Here is a 17,923-nt window from a genome sequence, read left to right on the forward strand (position 1 = left end):
AGATGGGATTGAGGTAAGAAAGTTATAGAGAGAAGTCTGAAGACTGGGTTTTAGTAAGAGATCATTGAGGTAAAATAGGAAAGGAAGAGCTGATTGAGTGCATTAATGCTGACGGTAAGGAGCTTCTGTTTGATGCAGAGGTGGATGGGCAACTATTGGAGGTTTTTGAGGAATGGGAAGACATAAACTAAGCAGTGTTTTAGAATAATGATCCGTGCAGCAGAATGAAGTAAGGACCGGAGTGGGGAGAGACAGGAGTCAGGCAGAAGGTTGAAGCAGAAGTCAAGGCAGGAGTATGATGGCAGTTTTGATGGAGAGAAAAGTGTTGATTCCAGAGAAATTGTAAAGGTGGAACCAACAGGATCTGGTGACAGAATATGTCAGTTGAATGAGATAGATAATAATAATTATTATTATTATGGTATTTCTTAAGCGCTTATTATGTGCCAAGCACTTTTCTAAGTGCTGGGGTAGATACAAGGCAATCTGGTTGGTTACAGTCCCTGTCCCACATGAGGCTCACAGTCTCCATCCCCATTTTACAGATGAGGGAACTGAGGCACAGAGAAGTGAAGTGACTTGCCCAAGGTCACGCAGCAGGCAAGTGGCAGAGGCGGGATTAGAACCCACGATCTTCTGCCTCCCAGGCCCATGCTGCTTCTCCCTATGGGCTAGATTAGAGCACATGGCCTCCTGACTCCCAGACCCGTGCTCTATCTACTACCCCATGCTGCTTCTCTACGTGAGTTGATGAGTTGAGGATATTGCCAAGGTTACTTAAGGGCTTTTTCATTCATTCAGTTGTATTTATTGAGAGCTTACTGTGTGTAGAGTAATATACTAGGTGCTTGGGAGCGTATAATATAACAATAAACTGACACATTCCCTGCCCACAGCAAGCTTAGAGTCTAGAGGCTTGTGAAATGGAGAGGATTATGGTGCTGTCTAAAGTGAAGGGAAAGTGAGGATGAAGGCAGGGTTTGGGTGGGAAGATGAGTTCTGTTTTGGACACGTTAAGTTTGAGGTGTCAGAGGGACATCCAAGTAGAGATGTCCTGAAGGCAGGAGAAAATGTGAGACTGTGAAGAAAGAGTAGGCCCGAAGAGGTAGACTTGGGAATCAACTGCTTAGAGATGGCAGTTGAAGCTGTGGGAGTGAATAAATTCTCCAAAGGAAGTGGGTGTAAATGAAGAATAGAAGGGGACCTGGAACTGAGCCTTGAGAGTCTCCCACAGTTACAGGGTAAGAGGTAGAGGAGCTGGAGAAAGAGACAGAGGAGGAGCTGCCAGAGAGGAGAAGAACCAGGACAAGGGTTCGAAATAGACACAGTCCCTTTCCCTCAGGGGGCTCACGATCTATTTTGCTCTGGATGACGAGGGAGAGGGTTGGCGAGGGACTCATAGAGAAAGATTGAAATGAATGACGGGGGAGAGGGTTGGCGAGGGACTCATAGAGAAAGATTGAAATGATAAAAAACAGCTCTACAGTTTAACACCAGGACCACAGTCTGAGCTGCAGAATGCTATGGCAGAGCTCCAGGCTCTTCGCCCCTCAGGCTGGGCGGGCCGACTCCAACAGTCACCACAGCCACAGCTTCCCAACAATCTAAAACGAGAAGCCTGGTGCCGCACCAGCTTCCCGATACTCTGGAACAAGGCAGGTTGGGAGGCCCGGGTGGCGTGGGGGCGATGGGCGTCAACTCTTGGAGGTGGCAGGGTTTGGCACACTAACGTGAGAGAAGCAGTAAGGGCCTCACGCTTGCCGTTTCAGTTTCTCATATCACTTCCTGGCGAACCACTGGGGGAGTTTGAGTTCCAGGATCGACACGGTGTACACCATGTGCGAACATCAAAACATCTCAGAGCTGCAGGGTTTGCGTAACTGTGAACATCAAGGTAGCCGTAGGATCTCCTGGCACTTAGCTTGAGAACGGTCAATCAAGGAATTCTAATATTGATGGAGCCTCAGAGAGTTACTTAACTAGGAACAAGGCAAGGTAAAGAACAGCACAGAACCGATAACCATCTTTAGAACGTGTAGTGAGATCTGGAAAAGCAACAAGCAAAGCAAGCGATAAGGTGTACCTCACAGTCACCCCTCACAGTATGAAATCTCCCAAGCCTGTGTATTTCCAATTCCGTATAAAAACATCAACATGCTATAACTGGCCAAATGCCACAACTTGTGCAAAGTTTGGATTAAGGTTTTATGGGATTTTTCTGGATAAAATGGGAATGGAATTGGAACCTTTGGGAGAAAATACTAGTAATGATATTTTTCAAGCACTCATGTGACAACCTCTCTTCTAAATGCTGTGGTGGATCCAGGATTATCAAATTAGACACAAATATGACTTTGGAGAGTTGCCAGATCTTTTTCTGGATAGGAGTTAATTCTCTCCCATTAATAATGATATAATAATAATAATTGCGGTATTTGTTAAGTGCTTACTGGGTGCCAGGCACTGTGGTAAGCGCTGGGATGGATACGAGCAAATCAGGTTGGACACAGTCCCTGTCCCACATGGGGCTCACAGTCTCAATCCCCATTTTACAGATGAGAGAACTGAAGCACAGAGAAGTGAAGTGACTTGCCCAAGGTCACACAGTGGACAAATGGCAGAGGCGGGATTAGAACCCACGATCTTCTGACTCCCAGGCCCATGCTGCTTCTCCCTATGGGCTAGATCTGCTCAGCATGGCTTACAACTCTATTGTATCACTTGATGTGACCCGTAATCATTTTAAATAAGGGCTGTGACCAAAATTGAGTTAGTAATGGATTTAGCTCCATTCAAATCATTAAAAAAAGGGGTGATAAAACTTATTCTGAAGATGTGCTGGACAGAGAATTTTAAAGTTTCTGAGAAATGTAATTAGTATAGTTAACAATTAGATTAGCCATTGAAAGAAAAGTCAACTATTCCCTGGGAAAAAGTCACATAAACCTAATGCATTTCCTTACAAAATGACCTCAGTTATTGGCTTCCAAACTCATTACAACTATGTGTTCAAATTCTTATTCAAATAAAACTCAATCTTTTATATAACCAGGTGCCACAAAGGATACCTTAAGAGATTGTATCCTTACTTGACATTCATGATCATGGTTTTAGATGCCTTTTAAAAATCTCTGTCTCTTGTTATAGTTATGTTTATAGACCCTGTAAAGCTATTGATATTTATGATCTGTGACTGTTACTGTTAGCTTTGTTAAAACCCTTTTTTTTTTTCGGTTTTGAACCTCCACTTTCAAGCTTCAGTAAGTGCCTCTGGCACTGTGGGCTTTAAGCAGCTTGGGTTCAGAAAACCAGGCAGAATTAATGTCGTAGGTGGCAGTAAATAAAGCCTTATTAGAGTATTTATTCCCTTAATCTCAGTTCTATAAACTCCACTGAGAAAAGTCACCTAGAAAGGATGAAAACCATCAAAGATGAGAAATTTATTAGTAACTGAAGACATCTTAGTGATCAAAATGCTATCTTGGAAACTCTTCATCCCAGGGAAAGCTGCAGCGACGCCCGGGTCTCTAAGAAGAAAACTGTTTTGAAATCTGTTATTTCACATTGTTCCCAATTCTGAGGTTGCTGAAGGTTTAAATATTTTTGTCCCTTCCAAGATAAAGAGGTAACTAGTTTTGGTCAAAGATTCAAGGGAGAGGAACTAGCTACCGCTTTTGAAACTGGATAGGTATGTTCTTTAGTAAAAAAAATTCCCTTAGTGTTACTGTTGGTCCCTTAGTGACTCTTAAGACAATTTTCCCATACTGATAGACTTTTTAGTGATGTTAGGGAAATATCACCAGTCAGAGCAATTCCACAAGGAGTAAAAGACTGCTAAGTGCCAGCCTCATATGAAGCAATCACCGCAGTTGGGTAACATTTCACAGAAAACTATTGATCTGCTTTCCAAATACCACATTTCTGCAATATAAAAATGATATGACAGAGTGCAGTACACAGGGAATTCATGTCTTGGATTAGACACCTACTTGAAATTCTTGAAAAGGATTCTGACGATTTAGTAATCAACCCTTTCCTTCTTTCTGCCTTTAATGTGATCATTTTATACCAGAATGGCAAAGTGCAATTGACATACCTTAGAATCTCAGCTTCACACTGCTTCATCTACTTCTCTCTGAAAATGCCATATTTTGACTTTATCCTCTGATATTGTTTTATTTATTTAATCAGGTAAGCCAATTATCCACAGATTTCCTGGCACTGTATCAGACATAAACACAAAGAGACGCACACACAGAGACACACAAAAGGTGTAATTCCTACAAATTCATGATGCAATTATGTCTTCATATTTTCACTGCCCATATAATTATACTCTTCTGCCTACTGTATTCAAGCCTGAATTCTGGGTTTAAAAGTAGCTTTTATTCTGGTTATCTAATCCTTGAACCTAAAACCACTAAAAACAAGGTCTGTGGAGGGCAAGACAAATCAGTTGGGGCAGAAAGGTCTATTAAGCAAAATGTACATTATTAACCTCAATGTCTACACATGGGGGAAATGAAGAGGGGGAGAAGGTTGGAGGGAAGAGATAAGGAAAAACCCAAATAATTACAGGACTCACAACTATCCCCTCATTTTGGGTCATAGGACCTCAAGTATACAATATAGGCCTTTTACACTCCTGAGTCAGAGGGCAGAAGCTGATGTTTCTTCATCAAATTACTATTACCTGTTTTTTGTTTTGTTTTTATGAGGGCGTTCCAAATAGTATTTAACTAGCTGGTTTCTTGCGGGACAAAAATCTACTTACTGTGGCCATGGCCTCTACGTCTCTTTTTATTGACAACTAATTTTTTTGTGATGTTGGCATGGCTTCTATAAATTAGATCTAGAGATTTATTTTCTGTTCAATTCTAAGGTTGGGTGAAAGATTGCTATTTCAGAACAGAATTAGAGGATTGCATTGTGTTGATGTCTAAACTCATTTTTTATCAGCCACCCGCGACAATGATTTTTGCAGCTCAGGATCAAATCTTCAGTCCGGCTATGCCACAGAAAACATACATCAAACCTTTGAAACTTGAAATCAGCAATCAGCCTCCTGAAATGTGGTGTACTGATCAATTAATTAGTGTTTCAACAGCCTCTTGTACGTGGAACGAGTGTGTTTCTGAAAGTCACCTAAATCTTCTAGAATCGCATTATCATTTCACTGAACTTTAGACTTCTGGCTGTCTTTTTTGTTAGTATTTGTTAAATTAAGCTTAATAAGCGTGGGGGAGAAACTGGATAATTAGGACTAACGGTCTAAGGGGGAGGTAGAGTAGGTATTTTATTCCCATTTTATTAAAAAGTAAACTGAGGCACAGAGAGGTTAAGGGAGTTGCCCTAGGTCTCGTAACAGGGAGATAGCAGAGCTGGGACCTAAACTGTGCTGCCTCTCTGAAAAGTTAGGTGGAGGAGAGGGTTTGGAAGAGAGCTCCGGGTGGAATAAGGACTGAATCCACCACCATTATCTTGTATCTACCCCAAGGCTTTGTAGAGTGCTTGGCTCATCTTACGCACTTAACAAATTAACAATTATTATTCAGATGAGGAAGATGAAGCTAGAGGGTTGGGATTAGAGACAGAGGAGACAGCAGAAGAGGAGGTTTGAAGTGGAGAGGGGAGAACAGGGCTGCTGAGGAGGCTTGAAACGAGATTCAGAATTGATGGGGTTACTCGCATTTGCTCAGCTTTGGTTACGTATCAATCTGTTTGCTTTGGTAAAGGCCTTGGAGGAAACCTTACAGATACCAGGTATTCCCCTTTTTTCTTACTTAGGAGAATCCAATCTTGATATGTGGTGTACTGGAAGAAAGCTCTGTTTAGTTTGCTTCAGAGGAGTTGACAGGTTGTTTAAATCCCTACCGCATCCTGTTGAGTTCTGGGTATTGCTTCTGGACAATAACAGACTAGACAAGATGGCATTCTAATATTTTCAAGTTTATTGGTGATTTCTTATGGCAGCCGTGAACTTAATTGCAGATTCTGTTGCTGAGATACTATTATCTTTTAAATCATTTTAAAGCTCATATTCCAAATAATATAATGCAGCTTTTTTTCTGCCCCCCATTCCCTAACCACGATTGTACCTCAAGGCTCGGTTCTGGATCCCCTTCTCTTCTCCAGTTACACTCATTCTTTTAGGGGGTGCAACTACTATATGGTTTCAGCTATCTCTGTGGGCTCTGACCCAAATCGACCTCACTGGCTCTGATCTTCTTCCCTCTCTGAGCTTTCCTCTGCATTACTTCCCACCTCCAGCACACTTCTCCATGGATAATAATAATAATAATAATGTTGGTATTTGTTAAGCACTTACGATGTGCAGAGCTCTGCTCTAAGCGCTGGGGTAGATACAGGGTCATCAGGTTGTCCCACGTGAGGCTCACGGTTAATCCCCCTTTTCCAGATGAGGGAAGTGAGGCCCAGAGAAGTGAAGTGACTCGCCCACAGTCACACAGCTGACAAGTGGCAGAGCCGGGAGTCGAACCCATGTCCTCTGACTCCGAAGTCCAGGCTCTTTTCCACCGAGTCACGCTGTTTCCCATGTCCTACTAGCCCTTCCAGCTCAGTATGACCTGACCTGATCTCCTCATCTTCCTCTCTTCACAGTTGACAGCACCTCCCATCTCACTCAAGCCTCAGAATTATCCTGCACCACCTCCTCTCTTTCAACCTTCATTTTTAATCAGTTACCAAGCCTTAAAGTCCTTGCTGTGGCCTGGCTACAGTACAACATCAGCCTCCTCTCTGACCTGCTTGCTACCAGCTTCTCCCCTTTCCCGACCATACTTCACTCTGCTGCCCCGATCACTGTTTCATCAATCATATTTATAATAATGTTGGTATTTGTTAAGCGCTTACTATGTGCAGAGCACAGTTCTAAGCGCTAGGGTAGATACAGGGTGATCAGGTTGTCCCACGTGAGGCTCACAATCTTCACCCCCATTTTACAGATGAGGGAACTGAGGCACAGAGAAGTTAAGTGACTTGCCCACGGTCACAAAGCTGACAAGCGGCAGAGCCGGGATTCGAACCCATGACCTCGGACTCCCAAGCCCGGGCTCTTTCCACCGAGCCACGCTGCTTCTACCTTTTTATTAGGTATTTATTTTGTGCTTACTATGTGCTATGTGTTGGGGTAGATACAAGGGTATCTTATTGGCTTAAGTCCGTGTGGGGTTCGCAATCTATCTTATCCCCATTTCCCGATTAAGGAAATTGATCCTAGAACTTCGTACAGTGCCCTGCTCATCGTAGACTTTCAGTAACAGCTACTATTTGATTGATACGGCAACCACAAATATGGGAAAAAGCTCCCACACCATTTTTCTCTTTCCATTGCCGATAAGCAGTCGAGGCCCTTGAATTGCTTCGGGATGGAGGTAAGGAATTCTTCCTAATTTCTAACCTAATTTTCTGGGTAGGTCCATTCATTCGATCGTATTTATTGAGCGCTTCCTGTGTGCAGAGCACTGTACTAAGCGCTTGGAAGGTACAATTCAGCAAAAAAGAGAGACAATCCCTGCCCACTACGGGCTCACGGTCTCTAGAATCACCTTTTCTGATTAATTTCTAGAAGACAGCCTTAGTTGAGGAGACGCTCTGATAAAAACCTGCCAGGAAGACTCTATAACGTGGGGTGCCCGTCTATTGAGTATGGAGAAGCAGCGCGGCTCAGTGGCAAGAGCCCGGGCTTGGGAGTCAGAGGTCATGGGTTCGAATCCCGGCTCTGCCCCTTGTCAGCTGTGTGACTGTGGGTGAGTCATTTAACTTCTCTGTGCCTCAGTTCCCTCATCTGTAAAAGGGGGATTAACTGTGAGCCTCACATGGGACAACCTGATAACCCCGTATCTCCCCCAGCGCTGAGAACGGTGCTCTGCACGTAGTAAGCACTTAACAGATACCAACATTATTATTATTATTGTGTAGTAGTGATTGTGAGAAGCAGCGTGGCTCAGTGGAAAGAGCCCGGGCTTGGGAGTCAGAGATCATGGGTTCGAATCCCGGCTCTGCCACCTGTCAGCCGTGGGACCGTGGGCAAATCATTTAACCTCTCTGTGCCTCAGTTACCTCACCTGTAAAATGGGGATTAAAACTGTGAGCCCCACGTGGGACAACCTGATCACCTTGTATCCCCCAGCGCTTAGAACAGTGCTCTCTATGTAGTGAGCGCTTAACAAATACCAACACGATTATTATTATTATTATTATTAAGGGCTTACAGTGCACGCTACTGTACGAAGCGCTGTGAGAGAATACACGGATGGGGATTAGACATCCATATGTTGGACTAAAGTCTTGATGTGTACTTCGTAGGGGTCCATTTTATTGAAAACCTGATTTTGCCTCTCACTGGTATAATACCCAGATTCAAGAAGGAATGAAGACCCAGAAAACCTCAGCAATCATTTCTGGAAAATGTTTAGTAAACACGGTACTTAAATCAGAGTCATTTGAATTGCAAAGATGTTCGCTGGAAATGCTTTTAGCACGTATATTTATAATTGTCCTCAGATTTATTTTTTTTTAAGAATAAAAAAAATCAAAGGCATAACGTATAGCCTCTGGTTTCTAACTAGACAGAGCATCAGTTTTCTGAATTTAATGCCGGCTAATCTTCAGAGCTCCTGCGAACTCTGGTGGTCACATGCAGGAATCCGCTCTTCTGAAGATGATTTATGGAAGGCTGTTCAACGAGGGTCATGGGTTCGACTCCCGGCTCTGCCCCTTGTCAGCTGTGTGACCGTGGGCAAGTCACTTCACTTCTCTGGGCCTCAGTGACCTCATCTGGAAAATGGGGATGAAGACCGTGAGCCTCACGTGGGACAACCTGATGACCCTGTATCTACCCCAGCGCTTAGAACAGTGCTCTGCACATAGTAAGCGCTTAACAATTACCAACGTTATTATTATTATTATGTGAGACAACTTAATTACCCTGCACCTACCCCGGCGCTTAGAACAGTGCTCTGCACATAGTAAGCGCTTACCAAATACCAACATTATTATTATTATGTGGGACAACTTAAATTACCCTGTATCTACCCCGGCGCTTAGAACAGTGCTCTGCACATAGTAAGCGCTTAACAAATACCAACATTATTATTATTATGTGGGACAACTTAATTACCCTGTATCTACCCCGGCGCTTACAACAGTGCTCTGCACATAGTAAGCGCTTACCAAATACCAACATTATTATTATGTGGGACAACTTAATTACCCTGTATCTACCCCGGCGCTTAGAACAGTGGTCTGCACATAGTAAGCGCTTAACAAATACCAACATTATTATTATTAGGGTAATCAATCAACTGAATTTATTGAGTGGTCACTGTGTGCAGAACACTGTCCTAAGCCCTCGAGGGAGTCCGACCTAAGAGTTGGTAGAGAACAGTGGTCGGCACTTAGTAAGCGCTTAACAAATACCAACATTATTATTATTATATGTTCCCTATCCGCAAGGAGGGAGCAGTCTACGGTTTAATTAAGCGCCTAGCGATAAGCTGAACAGAGAAGTTAAGTGACTGGCCCACGGTCACACAGCTGATAAGTGGCAGAGACAGATAGAGAAGCAGCGTGGCTCAGTGGAAAGAGCCCGGGCTTGGGCGTCAGAGGCCATGGGTTCGACTCCCGGCTCTGCCACTTGTCAGCTGTGTGACTGTGGGCGAGTCACTTGACTTCCCTGTGCCTCAGTGACCTCATATGTAAAATGGGGATTAACTGTGAGCCTCACGTGGGACAACCTGATGACCCTGTCTCTCCCCCAGCGCTTAGCACAGTGCTCTGCACCTAGTAAGCGCTTAACAAATACCAACATTAGTATTAGAACCCACGTCCTCTGACTCTCAAGCCCGCGCTCTTGCCACTAAGCCACGCTGCTTCCCAAACTCCCAATAATGTTGGTATTTGTTAAGCGCTTATTAGGTGGAGCACTGTGCTAAGCGCTGGGGGAGAGACAGGGTCATCAGGTTGTTCCACGTGGGGCACCCAGTGTTCATCCCCATTTTACAGATGAGGCAAGTGAGGCCCAGAGAATGATAATAATCATGTTGGTATTTGTTAAGCCCTTACTATGAGCAGAGCACTGTGCTAAGTGCTGGGGGAGAGACAGGGTCATCAGGTTGTCCCACGTGAGGCTCAAAGTTAATCCCCATTTTCCAGATGAGGGAACTGATGCCCAGAGAAGTGAAGTGACTTGCCCACAGTCACCCAGCTGACAAGGGGCAGAGCCGGGATTCGAACCCGTGACCTCTGACTTCCAAGCCCGGGCTCTTGCCACTGAGCCACGCTGTGAATAATGATGATAATGATAATATAATGATAATAACGATGATAATGATAATATAATGATGATAATGATGATAATAATAATGTTGGTATTTGTTAAGCGCTTACTAGGTGCGGAGCACTGTTCTAAGCGCTGGGGTAGACACAGGGGAATCAGGTTGTCCCACGTGGGGCTCACAGTCTTCATCCCCATTTTACAGATGAGGAAACTGAGGCACAGAGAAGTGAAGTGACTTGCCCACAGTCACACAGCTGACAAGTGGCGGAGCCGGGATTCGAACTCATGAGCCCTGACTCCAAAGCCCGTGCTCTTTCCACTGCGCCACGCTGCTTAATGATAATATAATGATAATAATGATGATAATGATAATAAAATGATGATAATGATAATATAATGATGATAAGGATAATGTAATGATAATATAATAATAATGATGATAATGATAATAAAATGATGATAATGATAATATAATGATAATAATGATAATATAATGATAATATGATGATGATAACGATAATATAGTAATGATGATGATAATGATAATATAATGATGATAATAATATAATGATAATGATAATAATGATGATAATGATAATATAATGATGATAATGTAATGGTGATAATGATGATAATATAATGATGATACTGATAATGATGATAATAATATAATGATAATGATGATAATAATATAATGATAATGATGATAATGATAATATAATGATGATAATGATGATGATGATGATAATAATATAATGATAATGATGATAATGATAATATAATGATGATAATGATGATTATATAATGATGATGATAATAATATAATGATAATGATGATAATGATAATATAATGATGATAATGATGATTATATAATGATGATGATGATGATAATAATAATATAATGATTATGATGATGATAATAATAACAACAAAATGAGACATAATAACAATGATAATAATGACAACAATAATACTAATGACAACAATAACAATACATGGTCCCGGGCGACGCCGGCCGCGCCGGGCCCCGGAGGACAGTCCCCCCTCCCCCCCCCCCCAGCGCCGCAGTGCGCAGGCGCGGCCGGGAGTGGGCGGGGCCCCGGGCGCCTATAAAAGCGGGGCGGCGGGCGGGGGCGGGCAGTCGGCTCGGGGGCGGCCGCGGCTCCTCATCCTCCCCCCCTCGCGCTCGCTCGTCCGCGCGGCGGGATGCGGGCGGGGCGGGTCTGGCCGAGCCTGGCGCTCTCCTTCGCTCTCCTGCTCGGGCCCGGGGCGCCCCGACCCTCCGCAGGTGGGCCGGGGGGGGAGGGGAGGGGGAACCTGCTCCCTCTTGGGGGCGGGGCCGCGTGCGGACGGGGCTCGTGATTGGCTCGTCCCTCTTGGGGGCGGGGCAGGTGGATGGTCACACCCCCCTGCATGCGGGGGGGCGTGGTTGGCTCCTCCCTCTTGGGGGCGGGGAAAGGGATAGGCCCCCACCCCCTCGTGGGCGGGGCCATGGACGGCGGGGCTCGTGATTGGCTAGTCCTCCGGGGGGCGGGGCCGGTGGAGGGCCACACCCCTGGGGGAGGGGCTTTGTGCGGGCACGGCTCGTGGTTGGCCGCTCCCTCTCGTGGGCGGGGCTCGGGTCTGACCCCGCCCCTATGCGAGCGGGGCCGTATGCGGACGGGATTCATGGTTGGCTAGTCCCTCTTGGGGGCGGGGAAGCGATGTCCCCCCCCAAAAGGCGGGGCAAAAGGTTGGCCACACCCATTGGGGGGCGGGGCCTTGGTTGGGGGGCTCGTGATTGGCTAGTCCCTCTTGGGGCGGGGGCTCGGGGGCCGGCCACGCCCCCCCACGTGGGCGGGGCCATAGGCAGGCGGGGCTTGTGGTTGGCTACTCCTGGTGGGCGGGGAAAGAGTGACCACACCCCCTTGGGGGCGGTGCCGTGGGCGGGCGGGACTCGTGATTGGCTCGTCCCTCTCGGGGGCGGGGCCACGCCCGTGGGCGGGGCGGTGAGCGGGAGCGGCTCGTGGTTGGCTGGTCCCTCCTGGGGGCGGGACTGGCGGTTGGCCACACCCCTTGGGGGCGAACGGGGCTCGCGATTGGCTAGTTCCTCCTGGGGGCGGGGCTGGTGTTTGGCCACACCCCCTTGGGGGCGGGGCCGTGCGCGGGCGGGGCTCGTGATTGGCTAGTTCCTCTTGGGGGCGGGGCCGCGGCTCCTCCCCCGCCCCGCCGCCTCCGCTGCTGCTCCAACTGGGAATTACTAGTCATAATAATAATAATGTTGGTATTTGTTAAGAGCTTACTACGTGCCGGGCACTGTTCTAAGCGCTGGGATAGACACAGGGGAATCAGGTGGTCCCACGTGGGGCTCCCAGTCTGCATCCCCATTTTCCAGATGGGGGAACTGAGGCCCCGAGAAGTGAAGTGACTTGCCCACAGTCACACAGCTGATAAATGGCAGAGCCGGGATTCGAACCCATGACCTCTGACTCCAAAGCCCGGGCTCTTTCCACTGAGCCATGCGGCTTCATTCAATGGCATTTACTGAGCGCTCACTCTGTGCAGGGCGCTGGACTGAGCGCTTGCCAAGTATAATTCGGCCACATTCATTCATTCAGTCGTATTTATTGAGCGCTTACTATGGGCAGGGCGCTGGACTGAGCGCTTGCAACGTACAATTCGACCACATTCATTCAATTGTATTTATTGAGCGCTCACTCTATGCAGAGCGCTGGACTGAGCGCTTGCAACGTACAATCGGCCACATTCATTCAGTCGGATTTATTGAGCGCTCACTCTATGCAGAGCGCTGGACTGAGCGCTTGCCAAGTATAATTCGGCCACAGTCATTCATTCAATTGTATTTACTGAGCGCTGACTATGTGCAGGGCGCTGGACTGAGCGCTTGCAACGTACAATCGGCCACATTCATTCAGTCGGATTTATTGAGCGCTCACTATGTGCAGGGCGCTGGACTGAGCGCTTGCAAAGTACAATTCGGCCACATTCATTCATTCAGTCATATTTACTGAGCGCTCACAATGTGCAGGGCGCTGGACTGAGCGCTTGCAAAGTATACTTCGGCCACATTCAGTCGTATTTATTGAGCGCTCACTATTTGCAGGGCGCTGTACTGAGCGCTTGCAAAGTACAGTCGCCCTCATTCATTCAGTCGGATTTACTGAGCGCTCACTATGTGCAGGGCACTGTACTGAGCGCTTCCAAAGTATACTTCGGCCGCATTCATTCATTCAATTGTATTTATTGAGCGCTTACTATGGGCAGAGTGCTGTACTGAGCGCTTGCAAAGTACAATCGCCCTCATTCAATCGTATTTACTGAACGCTCACTATGTGCAGGGCGCTGTACTGAGCGCTTCCAAAGTATACTTCGGCCACATTCATTCAGTCCTATTTATTGAGCGCTCACTATATGCAGAATTTATTGAGCGCTCACTATGTGCAGGGCGCTGGACTGAGCGCTTGCAGAGTACACTTCGGCCACATTCATTCATTCAGTCGTATTTATTGAGCGCTTACTATGGGCAGAGCGCTGTAGTGAACGCTTGCAAAGTAGGCCACAGGGAAGCAGCGTGGCTCAGTGGAAAGGGCCCGGGCTCGGGAATCGGAGGTCATGGGTTCGACTCCCGGCTCTGCCCCTTGTCAGCTGGGTGACTGTGGGCGAGTCACTTCACTTCTCTGGGCCTCAGTGGCCTCATCTGTAAAATGGGGATGAAGGCTGTGAGCCCCACGTGGGGCAACCTGATGACCCTGTATCTCCCCCAGCGCTTAGAACGGTGCTCGGCACATAGTAAGCGCCTAACAAAGACCAACGTTATAAAGTACAATTCGGCCACATTCATTCAATCGCATTTATTGAGCGCTTACTGAGCTTTCTTTATTGTTTATTATTATTATTTATTTATTGAGAAGCAGCGTGGCTCAGTGGAAAGAGCCCGGGCTTGGCAGTCAGAAGTCACGGGTTCGAATCCCAGCTCTGCCACTTGTCAGCCGTGTGACCGTGGGCGGGTCACTTCACTTCTCTGGGCCTCAGTGACCTCATCTGGAAAATGGGGATGAAGACCGTGAGCCTCCCATGGGACAACCCGCTGTCCCTGGATCTCCCCCAGCGCTTAGAACGGTCCTCTGCACATAGTAAGCGCTTAACAAATACCAGCATTATTATTATCGTTACTGTGCCTGCGAGGACTTTAAGTTAATGCTACTTATGGGACGCTTTACTCTGCGCAGCGTGCCGTTAAGCGCTTGAGGGCCTATGATACCGTTGGTCATTTTTATTGTTCTTCCTTCCATCCAGACGGCCCGAATGTCCTCTTCGTCGTAGTTGATGACCTGCGCCCTGCCTTGGGCAGCTACGGGGATGATCTTGTGAAGTCTCCAAATATCGATCAGCTTGCATCGCGGAGCGTTGTGTTTCAAAACGCCTTTGCCCAAGTAGGAGAACGAAGTCGAATAGCTGTTAACGTGCTTTTGTGAGGCGGCCCCTTCTAGGGGCTGTCAGTAATTGGGGTGGAGGTGGGGGGAGGAAAAGGCGAGATGCTGCCCCAAGCAGCGTGGCTCAGTGGCAAGAGCCTGGGTTTGGGAGTCCGAGGTCATGGGTTCGAATCCCGGATCTGCCCCCTTGTCAGCTGTGGGACCGTGGGCAAGTCATTTCACTTCTCTGTCCCCCAGTTTCCTCATCTGTAAAATGGGGCCGAAGACCTCGAGCCTCACGTGGGACAACCTGATGACCCTGAATCTCCCCCAGCGCTTAGAACGGTGCTCGGCACGTCGTAAGCGCTTAGCAAATACCGACATTATTATTATTATCTCTCGTAAAAACCATTGGCTTTAATTAAGCCTTTTGGGTATCACAGCCCAATTCGATGTCACGGCCTCCCGAACTCCTTTTAGACCACACAGTCAGACCTTAAACTATTCCCGGTAACAAGAAATGCGACTTAAGTCGTTCTTGGGGACCTCCGAACTCATCCCTCCCAGAGCGGTGCAATATTTTTGATTAGTATTCATTCAATAGTATTTATTGAGCGCTTACTATGTGCAGAGCACTGGACTAAGCGCTTGGAATGGACAGATCGGTAACAGATAGAGACAGTCCCTGCCCAGTGACGGGCTTACGGTCTAATCTGTCTGTCTCCCCCGACTGTCTGCCCGTCTCCCCCGATTAGACCGTAAACCCGTCAAACGGCAGGGATTGTCTCTATCTGTTGCCGACTTGTTCGTTCCAAGCGCTTAGTCCAGTGCTCTGCACGTAGTAAGCGCTCAATAAATACTATTGAATGAATGAATAATCGGGGGAGACGGACAAAAACAATAGCGATAAATAGAATCAGGGGGATGAACGGCCCATTAAGACAATAGCAAATAAATCGAATCAAGGTGATGTACATCTCGTTAACAAAATAAATAGGGGAATGAAAATAAATACAGTTGAGCGGACGAGTACAGTGCTGAGGGGATGGGAAGGGAGGGGGGAGGAGCAGAGGGAAATGGGGGGAAAGGGGGTTGTGAAGATGTGAAAGATGTGAAGGGGGGGGTGGTAGAGGGAGTAGAGGGAGAAGAGGAGCTCAGTCTGGGAAGGCTTCCTGGAGGAGGTGAGCTCTCAGCAGGGCTCTGAAGAGGGGAAGAGAGTGAGTTTGGCGGAGGTGAGGAGGGAGGGCGTTCCGGGACCGCGGGAGGACGCGGCCCGGGGGTCGCCGGCGGGATGGGCGAGAACGGGGGTCGGTGAGGAGGTGGGCTAATGAGTGAAATTCTAAACTCAAAATCAAGTCAATGTTTTCTACTGAGCACTTACTACGGTCAGAGCATACGGTAAGATTGGGTGGAAACTTTTTTCTTTAGGTGCAGGGCAGACCAGAACTCTGAAGATTTCTTAAAACGTGACTTCTTCTTATGGTGTTTGTTAAGCACTCACTACGGGCCAAGCACCGTTCTAAGCGCTGATCTCATTTTAGCGGTCCGACTTTCTCTAGACTCTAAGCTCGTTATGGGCAGTGAACGTGTCTGCTAGTTCTTTTGTGTCGTACTCCCCCAAGCGCTTCGTACAGTGCTCGGCACAGAGGAAGCGCTCGACGCCGTCGATTGCTAATATCCTTAAAAAGGTCATCGGTTATTCCTGCGCTGCAAAATCGGTTCACTTCTGAAGACGTTGATTTTTCTTGATTATGGGTGTGGTTTTTTTTTTGTTCTGTGACAGCAAGCTGTGTGTGCCCCGAGTAGAGTGTCTTTTTTAACTGGACGGAGACCCGATACCACTAGACTATATGACTTCAATTCCTACTGGAGAGCGCGTGCCGGAAACTATTCCACGATTCCTCAGTATTTCAAGGAGCACGGCTATGTGACCATGTCGGTTGGAAAGGTGTTTCATCCTGGTACTGATCATTTTAACTGGCGTAATTAGCTTCCTTTCATTTCCCCCCTTTCCCTCCCCGGCCCCCGGTCACTTAAATGATTCGTTAGTAGTATTTATTGAGCGCTTACTTTGTGCAGAGCACTGTACTAAGCGCTTGGAATGTACAATTCAGCAACAGGTAGAGACAATCCCTGCCCATTGACGGGCTTACGGTCTAATCGGGAGAGACGGACAAGAACAATAGCAATAAATAGAATCAAGGGGAAGAACGTCTCATTAAAACAGTAGCAAATTGGCCTTTTTGCCATGGAACCTATAATCAGAAGAGTTCTTGTGCAGAGAGTGACTGTAGAAGTGTGGTCTCTTTTATTCTCTCCTTGACTTTGCTGAGTGTTTTCACTTAAACTTCAGATCAAGGGAGAGCGGTTTAGGTCCTTTCGGGTGCTAGTCACCTCAGCGACTCTAAAATTCCCCCGTATCCCTGTAAACGTGAGGGTTACCGTCGGATGAGCTTCTAAATGTGAAGAGAGATCGCGTTTCCCTGACTCGACTAAGAAATCGAAGCACGTACTGCTGTTGTCTGGCATTTCTTAGCTATTTTTCATGTTCCATTTGTCATTTTGCATGAAGCGAGATCTCTGATGGATGTACTTCAGAGGCCCCAGCTAAATAAAAAGTAATTTAAAATGCGATGTTTACGCAATCGAGCGCTATGCTAAGTCCAGTACCGATGGGGTTTGTGAAGATGGAGTTTCCCTCAAGGTCCCGACTCTGCCCCTTGTCAGCTGTGACTGCGGCCAAGTCGGTTAACTTCTCTGTGCCTCAGTTAGCTCATCTGTAAAATGGGGATTAAGACTGTGAGCCTCACGTGGGACAATCTGATTACCCTGTATCTACCCCAGCACTTAGAACAGTGTTCTGCACGTAGTAAGTACTTAACAAATACCAACATTATCATCATTATCAGCAGAAGAGCTTTAGGCTTGGGGCTGAGGACCTGAGCAAAGGAATTCATTATTGTGCTAGTGGCTTACCCAGTGCCGTTTACGCCATCATCTCTGACAGTCTTGTTCCTGCTGGGGGCCACGGGGCGATGAATGAGTAGGTAGGCAAGGGGTCAGTGCGTTTTGAGATGCGTGAAGACGGCCAGGTAAAGGTCAGTTAATCATATCTGAGTGCTTACCGCGTGCAGAGAACTGTTCTCGGAAGTGTACAGTATAACAGATTTGGTAGACGTATTTCCTGCCCACAAGGTATTTACAGTCTAG

General features: G+C 46.9%; 1 protein-coding gene across 5 annotated transcripts in view; it reads left to right on the plus strand.

The window, feature by feature from the left end:
• The window catches only part of IDS (iduronate 2-sulfatase), a 62,951-nt gene that overhangs the window by 28,001 nt on the left and 17,027 nt on the right, over nt 1-17,923 (plus strand). For 3 of the 5 annotated variants that reach the window (XM_029067927.2, XM_029067924.1, XM_029067926.1), the window contains exons 3-4: nt 14,598-14,734; nt 16,497-16,674. The exons of 1 other annotated variant lie outside the window; for it this stretch is intronic. In XM_029067927.2, the coding sequence (XP_028923760.1) occupies nt 14,598-14,734; nt 16,497-16,674 (315 nt within the window). Of the gene's footprint in view, nt 1-11,459; nt 11,590-14,597; nt 14,735-16,496; nt 16,675-17,923 lie in introns of those variants that run through there. One more of the 5 variants, XM_029067925.2, reaches the window with a different exon arrangement.

This window comes from Ornithorhynchus anatinus, chromosome 6, assembly GCF_004115215.2.
Source record: "Ornithorhynchus anatinus isolate Pmale09 chromosome 6, mOrnAna1.pri.v4, whole genome shotgun sequence".
NCBI lineage: Eukaryota > Metazoa > Chordata > Mammalia > Monotremata > Ornithorhynchidae > Ornithorhynchus > Ornithorhynchus anatinus.